Source organism: Chelonia mydas, chromosome 9, assembly GCF_015237465.2.
Source record: "Chelonia mydas isolate rCheMyd1 chromosome 9, rCheMyd1.pri.v2, whole genome shotgun sequence".
NCBI lineage: Eukaryota > Metazoa > Chordata > Testudines > Cheloniidae > Chelonia > Chelonia mydas.
Genome location: NC_057855.1, coordinates 36,310,495 through 36,324,835, shown reverse-complemented (window position 1 = coordinate 36,324,835; position 14,341 = coordinate 36,310,495). Strand labels below are relative to the sequence as shown.

The window sequence follows — 14,341 nt, the reverse complement described above, 5'->3', positions numbered from 1 at the left end:
GAGACTGCAGCCCCCAGCCGGAGCCCTCACTTCCCACCCCCCAAACCACAATCACCTGCCGCAGTCCAGAGCCCCCTCCCGCACCCTGAACTCCTCATTTCTGGCCCTAACCCAGAGCCTGTACCTACAGCCATAGCCCTCACCCAGTCCTGCACCCCAACCCCCAATTTAGTCAGCATTCATGGCCTGCCATACAATTTCCATACTCAGATGTGGCCCTCGGGCCAAAAAGTTTGTCCATCCCTGTTTTAAACCTTCAACAAAACTGGACTTTCTGAAAGATCAATAAGGACTGCTTTACATCAAGTTACTGGACTCAATATTCTATTCCTTCCTTTAGGAATGTGTACTTTTATAGAGCATCTTTCCATAGTTCAAGTGGCATCTTTTCGGCCACTAGCTCAATTGATATTCATCTTGTTTTAATTAATTACAGCCTCAAATCAAGCCTCTCTTTTCTGGCTTTTATAATTAATAGCAATAAGATTTGTATGGTTGCTGCAGGGCTGAACAGGATTTTTTTTATTTTTTATTTATTTATTTTTAAACCAGGATCCCTTTGGAAACATTTTCATGGATATTAAGAAAAGTAATAAGTACTCATTCCCAGACAGACCACTTTGGAAGCCAAAATGCTGTTTTGGTGCATGTTTGCTATTCAATTGTAGTGAATTGCCAAAGAGTTATAAGGAGGAAATGAGGATAAAGAAACAAAGCTTAGTTAAAGCAGCCACCTTTGAGGTCTCCTGGATATGGGACCCTGTCTTACAGAGCAACAAGATTCTTTATTAAATATAAGCATTTTGTGAAAGTTCTCAGCCCTTGTCCACACAAGTTGTACCAGTTTAACTAAAGGTGTTGTTTTAAATCAATACAAAAGGCTGTGTGGACACTTATTTTGGTTTAAGCCAGTTTTCTTTCCATTATGGTAAACTGAAATAAACCACTTTTGAACCAAAAAGAGTCCCATCTGGGCTTTGACCAGTTTAATTAAAAGGGATGATTTTTAAACCAATGTAAACAAACTGTTGAAACTCAAGTTGACAAGACCTCAGCAATAGCAGACCCACGGAGGGAACATGAGCGGTAAGAACAATTCACAGTGGCACCAAGTCATCTGTTTATATGACATACAAAGCAACATAAAAAAGGACACTTGAAAAATCTGCTTTGATTTAATATTTTATAGCTCACTGAATTCTAAGTATTAGATCAACAGAATACAATAGACTAATTCACACTACACTCATTAAGTAGCAGTGTTAATTCAAATGACACTCATTTAGCTTGAGATCAATATAAGGAAAGCCCATGTAGGCAAAGAATTCTGTAAAATAATTATCTTATTTTCACACTGTTCCAGCAAGCACAGACCAATTGCTATTATTCTGTTCTAAATGGGGGGGGAGGGAGGGAACTTCCCCCTGGTTTCTGTTTTGACTCCTCCACCACAGTTTATCAAAGATCGCTTTGTATTGTTTCACTTCATGGTCACGGTGATCTGCATTGCAGAAGCCCATTCAGTATTAGAAAAACAAACAAACAATCTAAACCTTTACCGACTGACATTTACAGCCAGTACCAAGGTAAGTAGAAACTGGCATTTTCCACAGGACCACAGCCTTGAGACCCAATAGATCAGCATTGTTAATACAGGAGGCCAATAAATTGCTATTCTGGATTCTAAGTCATATGAGGTCATGAAAAAGCAAAAGTCACTTTAGTTATTCCTCTCAGCATACCCCTGCCTCAATAACCTCACCCTGAAGCACACCTAGATAAACACCTAAGAATCTACATCAACCATCACCATAATATCTATACATCTTAAATAGAACTGGGTCAGGCAAAGCCTAACACTGCACATATTGTGCCATACATCAGGTTACAAGAATTAGTTTTTACTCAATACACAGGCCCTATGTGATTCTACCAACACCTTATGATATGAAGTGCATGTCCAGTGCATGAACTTGAGAATTTATCCCATAATTTACAAACTCCTCTAGATAGCTTTGCAAAGTTTTCTTACATTTGATTAAAGCATGCGGTGATAGCAATGTTGATCGCTGTACAAACAAGTACAAGACACACTGCCTTAAAGTGGTAACATTCTAGACACTGAGATGGAGCCATTCCTTTACATGTTAGTGAATATAGGCTGACATTTTGTAAGGTGGGCCATTTTGTAAGATGGGCTAGGCATATATACATGCACCATTTAAGGCAGTTACTTTGAAGCTCATGCTCTATAATTGGTGCCTAGGATGATGGCAATGTCATTCACAGCAGGCCATAGCCCAGAGTTCCCTATGAAACAAGCAGAGTTCTTAGCTACTTAAATATCCTGCTAATTTAAGACGTATGAGTTTTATTGAAAACTTCTCTGTATGGAGAAAACTTTGTTCAGAAAGTGGTGACAGGCAATGAACTCGAGAGCTTAGGTAAGAACCTGCTCTTGATTACATTTCCCATCGTCTGCTGACAGAAAGTTATATAACCAGAGACTGAATTAGCCAGGGAACTGAAGGGGGAAAGTTAGTTTACCTTCATGACCTTTGAGCGTTGTGATAACCGTGCAAGTGTTCTGTTCAAGCTTCAGCAGTGTGATCTGTCCAGAATAGTCCCCAACGAAGGCATGGTTGGTTTCAATGTCATATCTGAACATAAGTCAAGGAACACCACCAACTGTTCTCAGTCTCACTTGCTTCTCTTTACAGCAAGAATACTCTGCCAGCATGACTAAAAAACAAACCGGTTAAAGCAACAACCAACAAAAACCATACTGAAAAGATCATTAGTGGCCCATAAACAAATACTAGAGAGTGCTGATGTAGTACAAACCTGTAAACAAGGAAACAATGTTAAAAAAATATTCAGCTTTGCTTTCACCAGAAGTTTAAAAAGTGCAAGAATAACTGAACCTTCAATTAAAGATGTTCCTGAAACTCAAGAGGTGCCAAAATATTTTATGAACTAGACTGGAGACTTGTTTAGACACAGATCAATAATCCACTTTTAACTTACCTGAAAGTGCAGAAGAACTCATGGAACTGAGTCTTGCCTATGTAAGGCACTTTATATTCAGATTTAATGACAAACAGGATCAGAAATTACTCGTTTACTTCAGTCAAGGAAAGGGGGGAAAATGAGAGTCTTGTTGCTACGGAAGGGCCTAAGGGAAGCCAGAGCTGTGTCTCAGGATTAGAGTACCTGGAAATTCTAATTAGCCCTACCTTCCATGGCAGGTATCTACTGACCTCCTATTTGCATTATTTGTATTCCAGTAGTACTTTATATCGCCCTAATCAGGATTAAAGGCCCTTTGTGTGGCACTGTACAAAACCAGAGACTGTCTCTGCCCCAGAGACCTTACAACAGAAGTGGATAAATCCTTTCCCTCCCTCTTTTTTGTAACGTAAGCTGAATGATCAAGATGATATACAGCAAACATATAAGTTCCTTTTCAAAAGTTTTACTATTCACATAGGAAGTGGTGCCCGAAGAGCAGCTGGTATTGCTCCATCCAGAAAACAGCTGGCACCTGGAAGGGACTTCCCCAGCCCCTGAGATAGGCTTATTGTTTGCTCTCTGCTGAGGCCACCACCGAAAGACAAGAGGTAACTAAGAGGGGTTTACTGTGTAGGAAGAAGTGCAGTATAACTAAAAAATCGTCACCACAATGGTGAGAAAGCTGTGTTTCCAATGTCTTGTTAACAAGCATGAGGGATTTAAGAATGGGCATCTGAAGATAAACAATCCTGCACCTGAAAAGCTTTTATAGAAAGGCTGTTAATTGCAAGGTCTCAGACTTATCAGCATTATTTCATCCTATGCGTCCATTATATAATTATATTGTTTAATCAGACACGACACTAAGGAACATCCATTCCGTAATATTTTATATTTGTATAAGCTTTTGTAAAAGATGATTAACTCATGCATCATAGAAGCTTTTCACGATTGTGCTGAATATTCAAGCGTACATACTGACAAGCTGGTCATTTGCTCCCCACTGTTAATGATTCAAGCACACAATGTGTTGACAGGAAGCAATTTCCTTTGAAGAAAATAAAAGGCCATGCCATGAAAAGCTAAAAAAACATTTTCTGTTAAAAACAAAGTATTCTAAATTTCCCCCTTTCCTAGGAGCAATCTGTTCCAGATATTCACTGAAATGATTAAGGATTAGTTAGTGACCAGAGTTTCCACTGGATGCTTATGGATGAGAACTCGGGGGTTGGGGGTGAACACCGGATTGTTTTGTGAACAGATCTTGTAATGAGCACTTATTATGCACAGTTCTGTACTGTTATGTCAACATACCTCACTTAGAAGAGACTGGTGTGAAACAGAGCATCGCCAAGAAAAAACAAATGTAGGAAGACAGAGCTACTTTCAGTTTTTGGTATTGTGTTTTGCAAGTGTGGTAGGCCAAATCAGTGCATAGACCTCAAAAGAACACACATGCTTCAAAGCAGTGTTGGCAACTCAGCATGAAGCATTCTTCTCTATTTGGTATAGAGCTAATCCCTTGGCACATGGTTTGGGGAACTATACTGCTGGAGGGTTACCATTTTTAAGAGGAGTGAGGCAACTAGTGGCAGGGACACAAAGGGGGCACCAGCTAAGGGGGGGGCACGTGACCACCCCATGTGACCTGTCCCCGCCCCACCACATGATCCCCCCATGTGACTCCCCTGCCCTGCCCCCAGCCCAGGGGCCCCAACCTCTCCCCATCCCACATTACCTGGCAGGGGGAGGGGGAGCTCTGCTCATGTCCCCCTGGCATGTGTGGAGCCACTAATGCAATCTCCCAGGCAGCCTCCGGCCACACTGCCTGGGCTGTCCCAGGCAAGCAGCGTGGCCAGAGGCTGCCTGGGAGAGTGCAGCCACTGCGTGCTGCACCAGACAGCGTTGCCAGAAGAGGAGAGGCTCTGGCCCCACCTCTTCCCTTCCAGCTTGGGCCCTGCCCCTTCATCTCCCCTGCTTCCGGCCTCGCCCCCACAACTGGACGCACCTATTCAATAAAAGGAACAAAACCAGGAATGTTAAAATGTCCAACGACAAGAAATCCAACACGAGCTTGCAGTATTGAGCAGCAAAAAAGATGCACTTTAGTTTAAGCCAATGATACACAGGCATGACATTAAGAGATATTAGACCCCGTTTATAAACAGCTCTGGCTATGCAGCTTATGAATTATGTTCCCACTAAGCATTTCATTCCTTGAACCTGGTAACAGACAAAATGGAGTGAGTCTAGAAGAGATCAGACAAACATGATCAGGAAGCTGGAGAAACTGACAGATTTAGTAGGATAAAAAGATATGTAGTTTGGCAAAGGAAATTGGCACATCAGTCTGCAACTGTGGAGAGAAGAGTCACCAAGTACAGCACAATGGCCTATCATTAGGAGTAATGAGAGGAAACCTTAAGGCTTAACATCACGAAAAGCTTTCCAACAACAAAATCCACTAGGCAGAGGAACAGGCTTCCAAGGGAAGCAGTGGGCCTTGTCACTTCGGAATTTAAAGCTGTCCCAGACAGAAGACTAGAAAATACACAGTAGGGAACAATCCTACTGCGGGACAGGGAGGACAGAAAGGAAGAAAGAACCGTAAGATCAACTAGTTCATTCTTTTTTATCTCTATGTTCTGACTCGCTAAATCTGAATTGATTGTCAAAAATATGGCACATATTAATAGGACATGAAATAGCCCTAATGAAAGGAGCTACGGAAGGGCTGATGGGTAGATAACTACACCCCATACAATATATATATCTTGTAAGATTTATTCTGGGATATAGATTGTGGGCTGGTCTACACTACACAGTTAGGTTGACATAAGACAGCTTATGTCAGCCGTTCTCAACCCCTCAGGGGGTCATGAGGTTATTACATGGTGGGTCACGAGCGGTCAACCTCCACCCCAAACTCCGCTTTGCCTCCAGCATTTATAATGGTGTTAAATATATTAACAAGTGTTTTTAATTTATAAGGAGGGGGTCACACTCAGAAGCTTGCTATGTGAAAGGGGTCACCAGTAAAAAAGTGAGAGCCACTGGCTTATGTCAACCTAATTATATCAGTGTCTACACTACAGCCTTCCTCCCGCTGATGTAAGTGCACTACTATACCGACATAACTACTCCACCTCCACCAGAGGTGAAAGGCTTATGTCGGCACAGTGTCTATGTAGACACTACGTCCTTTACATCGGCTGTTGGCTGTCTTGTCAATTTTACAGCTGCCCCCACAGCACCCCAGCGGGAGCCTGGAAGCCTTGTCAATTTCACGGCCGAAAACTTCCTCCACTCCCTGTGGGGAATGGGGCGAGGGGGTGAAGGGGCAGCACACCGGGAGCCGGTGGAGAAGCTGGGGTCTTGGCAGGGAGCTACCAAAGGAGATGAGAGTCCAGTCTCTCAGCTCCCCACTTTCCCCTTCTTACGTCAGTGGAAGCGCTCCTGGTTAGCACATGCACCACTGACACAAAAAGGGTAGTTTGGACATGCACCACTGCAGTGGCTGTAAATCAACCTAATAGAGGTCGACTTACATTTCTAGTGTAGACATACACTATGCCTCAACTTGGAGAGACATAGCAGATGCCGACAACGTTCATACTTTGTGTATTAAATTTCTGGATAAGATATTTAAGTTGTGTGCCTTCAGTGCATAAGATGCCATGCTATTTCCATCTTCTTAAATCAAATCTGCATACCATGTAAGCTACCTGTTTCTGTTCAATTACTAACAATTCAGTCTAATCCCAATTTTTAAATGTGTATAGGAGGCCAACAATCATATGAGCATTTTTAGATTGTCTTTTTAATTAAAAATTTTTTTGACAGAAGAATGACCTGGATAAACAGGATAGCAAGTTATATATGTGCTGTGGAGAGAAACCGAAGAACAGAAGTTTCAGTATCTTTAAGATGTATTCTTGTAATTTGGTAAGCTAGAAGCTATGCATTTTAAAGAATCTGAACAGTAGAATCATACTATTAACCGGGGGAGCCATTGTAGATTGCGAACTCTAAATTCAAATAAGTGAAAAAATACACTGAAAAATAAAAAAAAAAAAAAAAGATACAGCATCACAAAAACTGAATTTTGCCAAGTGTAGTTTAGTATTAGTTATTTAATACTTTCTATGCTAACTATACTGCAGTGGATTTTGTAATGATAAAATTTTGTCTTGTGGTTTGTTAGTAATGTGATCATTTTTGATGGATACTGTAAACATGAAGCCCAAGAGGTGAAGTAATGTCTTCCCAGCATATTCCCACTCCTGGTGCACATCCAGCTGACACACTTGTCATGGCCAGTACTGATAACCCACTCTGCTGCCAGGCAGAAAATGACAGCCGACACCCGATTCTGATGAGCTGTGGAAATGAAGCAAAGGATCTAAGCACTTCAGATAGAAATATTTCAATCAAATCTTCAGTTACACAGTTAGAAACACAGGTTGAAAGTGTGTCTGGGGGGTGGGGGGGAGGGTGAGTTATTGCAGGAAGAAAGAATTTTACCTTCACTGTCACACTTACTGCAGCCCCAACGTTTGATAAGGTTAGCAAAGTTCTCAATTTATTTTGCATTTTCCATCTCAGTGATTGGCCTTTAATGAATCAGGCATGTCAGAAAAAGAAGTCAGCTCATTTGAATTGTCCTTTCATTTAGTGATTTCCCTCATTCCCTCTCCTTTGAGGGCATGCTGGCAACTGAACTCCAATGAGAGCACTCTGTACAGTGCTGAGATCATTTAAGAAAGAAAGAAAGAAAGATGTAGAGGAGACAGAAATGGAAGAAAGAATATAGGGGGAGGGTGTATTAGATATACTTCTTTTGGACTGAAATGTAAAGTCATCTGCTTTTAGGATAAAGGGGCTTTTGTAGCTTTTAAAAACAAGCTCTCTCTTTTAAACAAGAACACCCTTTTCCATTAGAGGATGATAGGAAGTCATAAGACAAGCTGTATTTTGTTTTCCTATATTTTTAGCTGTCAGTACAAAGTCTTCTGTACATTGTCAAGTTATTAATTAATAACTGTGGAATAGGAGTGACTGAATTTGGCTGTACATTCTTTAGAAGAAATACTAAATAATGCTTGGAAAGAACCTTGTATCTTTCATCTACATTAGTTTTAACAGAGTAGTCCCCTCTTCTGCCAGAAATACCTGATGAATGGGGATCTTGTATGATTTCAATTCTTACTGTACTACTCAGTTCTTATTACTTCAACTAAGACCCAAGAGTCCCAGTGTTTAGTAACAGGTATTTTGGCCTAATTATTGCACCTACGTAAGTACTACCCTCTATTAGGACTATACCACCAAACTGTTTTTAAAGAGCAGAATTTCCCCCTCTCCTTATATTAGACACCAGTACTGCATCAGTTTTCCCCCCTTTAGAAAGTCATCTGCAGATTAAAGCATCCACAAATGTATTACCACTGATCAGTGGTAAACAATATAACCAGAGTTAGAGACATTCAGCACATTACCTTACAGTTATGTGAGGTTTTAATACAGCTCCTACTCTCCATCCTCTGGGAATTCCTAGCTCCCACCTGTGATGACCTTCACACTGCAACCACCTCCCACTCTCAAACTTCTAAAAGATTTGGGTCAGACTGTCAGAGTGTTTTGTTTTCTTTATATTCGTTATATTGGTTCTGAACGTAAAGCTTTTCAGAAGGAATGTTCTCCATAGCCAACTATATCACAATGAAGCCAGCAGCTTTGCAGTAAGACTATGGCAAAAAAATAATTTTAGACGTCGAACACATTCTAAAATCCTATACTTGGGCTACACAAATTGATCCTATTTTGATTAAAAGGTAATTACAAGTAATTTACCGATATCTTTCATACTATTAAAGTTAGAGTCAATGTCTAGGCTCAATTATGAAGGTGCCTCCCAATGTATCGAATGTTTTAAAAATCTCATCTGCGAAGTAAACACATTAGCGAAGACCCCATGCTGTATTACCTGGGTACGTCTTGACAAAGTTCATCTTATTAAAGTCTTCTGAGATATGGAATTCCTAATATCAAGGAAACACACAGTTAGATGAAGTAAAACGGCACATCCTCTCAGGTTGAAATGGGAATCAGACTGACTGAGGAAAATCTTTAGCACCAAGAACACAGGAATAACCTCATATAAGCAACAGACTTAAGTTGGCAGCCAACAACAACCTATCCAGCTACAAAAAGATAGGTTTGTCCTCAGGGCTTGTCTACACTTGAAACAATACAGCTGCACCACTGAAGCACTTCAGTATAGACACTTACTACAGCAAAGAAAGGGGTTCTCCCATCGTTGTAGTTAATTCACTTCCCAAGAGGCAGTAGCTATGTTGGTGGAAGAATTCCTCCATCAACCTAGTGCGTACACACAGGGACTTAGGTTGGCTAAACCATGTGACTCAGGGGTGGGGATTTTTTACACCCCTGAACAACGTAGCTGGGTCAATCTAATTTTCTAGTGGAGATCAACCCTTGGAAGCCACAGGCTGGCAGATACTACACTCAGTACCACGCTGACCACAGGTTAAAGTGCAGATTTATTTGTATCAGCTGCATGGAGATGAATCACTCATCTTTTCAACAGAGGATTTGCATTCGGAATCAAGTCGACCAAAGACAATGTGTTGGAAGGAAAAAAGGAGAAATTTCATCAGGTATTAACAGTTACCCTAACCTGCATCACCTTGTATTTTTAAGGGTTTCTTATGGAAGTGAAGCTTTTGGCAGTCACAAGTTTTCATCCCTTCTCTGAGGTTAGTTGTGTGTTCCCGCCACCCTTTTCTCCCCTTGTTTGTAACAGAGGGTTGCTCTCTGCAACATTTTTTGTGGGAGAAAGTACATGTGGCAACAAAGGGGGAAAAACAAGAGAGTGTAAAACACGACAAGAAAACAGGAGAGACAAGGAAGGATGTAGCCTCTGCACCAAGGAACGAGGTGAGGGATGCATGATTGGGTGACCCACACAAAGGACAGAGAAAGGGCTGGACACTAATGCCATAGAGCTAGGTGTGCAAGAACTATGGACTAGAATCAAACACAAGGACACGAAGCCCCACAGCAAGGAAACAGATTACTTCCCTAAAACACGCAAACAGTTTTCAGTTATTCTATAGCTTGATTTAAGTATAAAATAAAGGGCTGGCTATATATACTGCTCATGGACAATTCAGTCAAGTCTGCAATTATTCAGCCACTACCAAAGAAGCTTCACAATTAACTTGTGTTCTTAAAAGAAACTGCAGCAGCAAAAACTTACCATAATGGCACCATTATCCTGGCCTACAAATATTCTTCTGCTGTCATGATGATAAGCCATAGCTGAACAAGGAGCTGCCAAGAAGACCATCACAAGACAATTGTTAAAGTACATATCATATCACAATTAACACTGAATGTTTTTGGCCTCTAGGAAGGAAGATGCCTGGTTTTGATAAACAGATTGACAGTCAGGCTCCAACTGAAGAGACGGTCTTATTTTATTGTGTGTGTCTTTGCTTTGTTTGAAAGATTTAATTCCCTGTTGCTAGGCTACAGCAAGGTATAGTAGTGCTGTAAAGGAAACACACCCCATTAATTCCAGCCACAAACTGGAATGAACAAATGGAATTTGACCAGGACTGAAAATCTGTCTTGAAGAGTTCATACACAGAAGCTGACATCTAAAAGCAAAGCTTGCTATGTTATCTCAAGTTCAAAGTCTTTGAACTGCATGACAGAGCAACTATTCAGGACCTTTCTTGAGTTGGCATAAGGTACTGCTAGAGGAGGCAGACTTCAGGGCAGAAATAATATTTGATCACATGTTAACCTCGTGTCTGACCATGCATTTCAAACCTTGCACATCTGTTGTGGTAAACAATTATATTTTGTGATTCTGTTGGCAGCCATGCAAAAAGATTCTCTCTCATCTGATTATATGCAGTCTATTCTGAGAGCCCATTACAAAACCAGAAGAAACTTCAAAAAAGGGAAGAATGTCTTTAGACGTACTTAGTGAGAATGTGGTGAACCGAGCTACAAGACAGACAATGAAAGAGGAATTAAAAAATTTAATGCAAAAATAAATAAGGGTGACAAATCATTTTATCACAAATTCTACATCACCAAAATGATTAATCTTTCGCAACACTAGCCACATCTTTTTGTGGGGGAGAGGCTCTGATTTACTGTTTTCCCTCTAATACCTTGGCGGATATTTCTTTGCACATCTAATGCAACTTAAAGTTAATGATTCTTTTTCCAGTTTCCTTTGATACATAATGCTAGACAAGACCATTCCAATAATCTAATTGGCTCTCCTGCATAACACAGGACAAAGAACCTCACCAAGTAATTTCTGTATCAAGCCTAAACCTTCTGTTTGAGCTACAGTAAGTCTTTTAGACTATCTAGTCTTGATTTCAAGAGAAAGGGAATCCACATAATTGCTAACCAAATTGTTCCATTGGTTAGTTACCCGCACTGTGAAATGAGGACCTTATTTCTAGTCTGAATGTGTTTAGCTTCAGCTTCCAACCCACTGGATCGCATGTCTTTTTCTGCTAGATAAAAAAAGCTATCAAATCTCTTTCCCACATAGGCACTTGTAGACTATGGTCACATCACCTCCTTAAACTTCTCTTGGATAAATTAAATAGATAGAGCTTTTTTAGAGTCTCATTAGAAGGTTTGTTTTCCAGACCCTGAATCCAGGGTGAATAAAAATGATTTAATTTTTTTTTTAAAATCAGATTTTTTTTGATAAAGTGCTTTGAGGAAAAAACCTTACCTAAAGATAGCTTTAATTAAGATACATTATAACTCAAAGATATCTCGTCATGGAATAGGGATTATAAATTCTAATTCTATAGTATGAGACAATATATTCACATAATGTTTAAGAAAAGTTTTGTAAATGAGTTCCAATAGTTCATGGATTAGGTACCCAATTTAATGGTGTTCTAGGGGCTTCTGTATAAATTTAGGTTAATCTTTTTATCTACCCAATGGGACTAAGTGCTCAGCCTAAAACAGGGGTCGACAACCTTTCAGAAGTGGTGTGCCGAGTCTTCATTTATTCACTCTAATTTAAGGTTTCATGTGCCAGTAATACATTTTAACCATTTTTAGAAGGTCTCTCTATAAGTCTATATATTATATAACTAACTATTGTCAGTATGTAAAGTAAACAAGGTTTTCAAAATGTTTAAGCAGCTTCATTTAAAATTAAATTAAAATCCTGATCTTATGCCACCAGCCCGCTGCCAGCCTGGGGTTCCGTTCACATAGGCTGGCAGCAGGCTGAGCGGGGCCTGCTGCCAGGACCCCAGACCAGCAAGGAGCTGGCAGCCAGAACCCCAGACTGGCAGCGGGCTGAGCGGGGCCGGGGACTGGGACCCCAGACCGGCAATGGGCTGAGCGGCTCAGCCCACTGCTGGTCTGGGGTTCCGTCTGCTGGCTCCTGCCAGCCAGGGTCCCGGCTGCCGGCACTGCTCAGCCCGCTGCCGGTCTGGGATCCCAGCCCTGCCCACACAGAGTGGGTACCTACCTTCTCCCTGCTTCTAGCCCATTCTCTTCCTCTCTCTGCACTGAGCTGAGGGTGGGAGTGCACTGAGCACAGGGCTGGGGGTGAAGAAGCAGGCTGGGGGTTGGAGTGTTGGGTCTGGCCAGGAGTTAGTATGAGGTAGGGGGCTCAAGGTTGGGGCAGGAGGTTTGGGTGTGGAGTGCTTACCTGGCAGAGGGGTGAAGGTAGGAATGTGGGGAGGGGTGCAGGAGCTCCCGTTTGGTGCTCAGGGTGGGGGTAAGAATGTGGGGGGGTCATGGCATGGGGGGGCTGGGTATGTGTGAGGAGGGTGCAGGAGTCAGGACATGGTGGCGCTGGGTATTTGTGGGGGTGCTGGAGTCAAGGCTGGGGTTGTGGGGGGTACCAGGGTCAGGGCAGAGGGCTGGTGGGGTGTGTGAGGAGGGTGCAGGAATCAAGGCTGGGGTCATGGCGGGGTGCAGGGGTCAGGGCAGAGGGCTGGGGATGTGGGCTTGGGTCATGGGGGTGGTCCCAGCCCCCTGCCCAGAGCGGCTCACGGCAGGGGGCTGGAGGGAATATGCCCTGATTTCCCCCCCCTTCCCCAAGGCCCTGTCCCCACCTCTTCTCTGCCTCCTCCCCAGAGCACGCTGTGGCTCCGCTCCCTCCCTCGTAAGGGCCATCAGCTGATTGGCAGCAGGGAGGGAGAAGAGGAGGGGCAGGAAGCCAGCACAGCGGGGAAGGGGAGCTTGCCTGCCCTGCAGCAGCAGCTGGCAGGACCAAGCTTCTTCACCCTGCCCCCGCAAGATGGGGGGGAAGGAGGACACGGAGAAGAGCTGGCCAGGGCGGGCAGGATTTTTAATGGCATGCTGCTGCCTGCCGGGGTCCAGGCCTGAGTTCGGCAACGGGCTTAGCAGGGCCGGCGGCTGGGACCCGGCAGGCAGCAGTGTGCCATTAAAAAAAAATAAAAGAAAAAAAATCAGCTCGCGTGCCATCTTTGGCACGCGAGCCATAGGTTGCAGACCCCTGGTCTAGAAGATACCATCAGATGCTTAGTTTTGCAGTTCTCAAACTGTGGATTTGTGTCTCCAGAGATAACATGCTTGTTAATAGCAAAAATGTTTTTAAATAAATAAAATATAGAGGTGAGAAATAACAGACCTCAATCCTATTGTCCCTCTGCAAATTTGTGTACAGAGTCACTCCCTTACCTCTCTCTAAAAATGCAAAGTTTCAAAAAGTTCAATGAATAGAAGATTGCTGGGGGCGGAACAGATCTGGATAAGGAGAAGACGTCTGGAGATAAACGTGAGAAGGGAGGGACAGGCAGTAGAAACAAAAGTGAAATTGTCTGAGCAGCATATTCCAGAAGCCTTGAGGTCTTTGAGGGTAGATTTCATTGATTTGAGATCTACCATACCACTCTCTCACTAGAAGGGAAAACCTACAATGACAGCAGGCCATAAAAGAGCCAGTTTAGAAATAAGAACCATTCAAGAAATATATATTTGCTGATGACTTTTTAAAATAAAGTCACACCAGTGAACTGGTACAAGTCACTTAAGCACTTGGATTCAGCGACTGTTGATGTGATAATCTCACTTTTAACAGCAATAGCTTCTTCTATTGGTGTCGAAAGAATATTTTTCCCCTTTGGATGAATTCATTTCAAATTGAGAAATCATTTAGGACCTAAAAAAGCAAGAAAGCTTGTTTTTCTTTTTCAAATTGTAAACAAATAGGAAAATGAAGGTGAAGACAACTGAGTTAGCTGCAGAAGCCAATATTTTAAGTTTCTCATGTTGA

The 14,341-nt window shown here is 42.2% G+C and overlaps 1 protein-coding gene across 1 annotated transcript in view; it reads right to left on the bottom strand.

The window, feature by feature from the left end:
- WDFY1 (WD repeat and FYVE domain containing 1) overlaps positions 1 to 14,341 on the bottom strand; it is a 44,018-nt gene that overhangs the window by 14,171 nt on the left and 15,506 nt on the right. Inside the window, exons 3-6 of the mRNA XM_007058181.4 lie at positions 10,295 to 10,368; positions 8,999 to 9,053; positions 7,242 to 7,392; positions 2,548 to 2,660 (exon numbers count right to left, since the gene is read on the bottom strand). Coding sequence (XP_007058243.1) covers positions 2,548 to 2,660; positions 7,242 to 7,392; positions 8,999 to 9,053; positions 10,295 to 10,368 — 393 coding nt within the window. The remainder of the gene's footprint in view (positions 1 to 2,547; positions 2,661 to 7,241; positions 7,393 to 8,998; positions 9,054 to 10,294; positions 10,369 to 14,341) is intronic.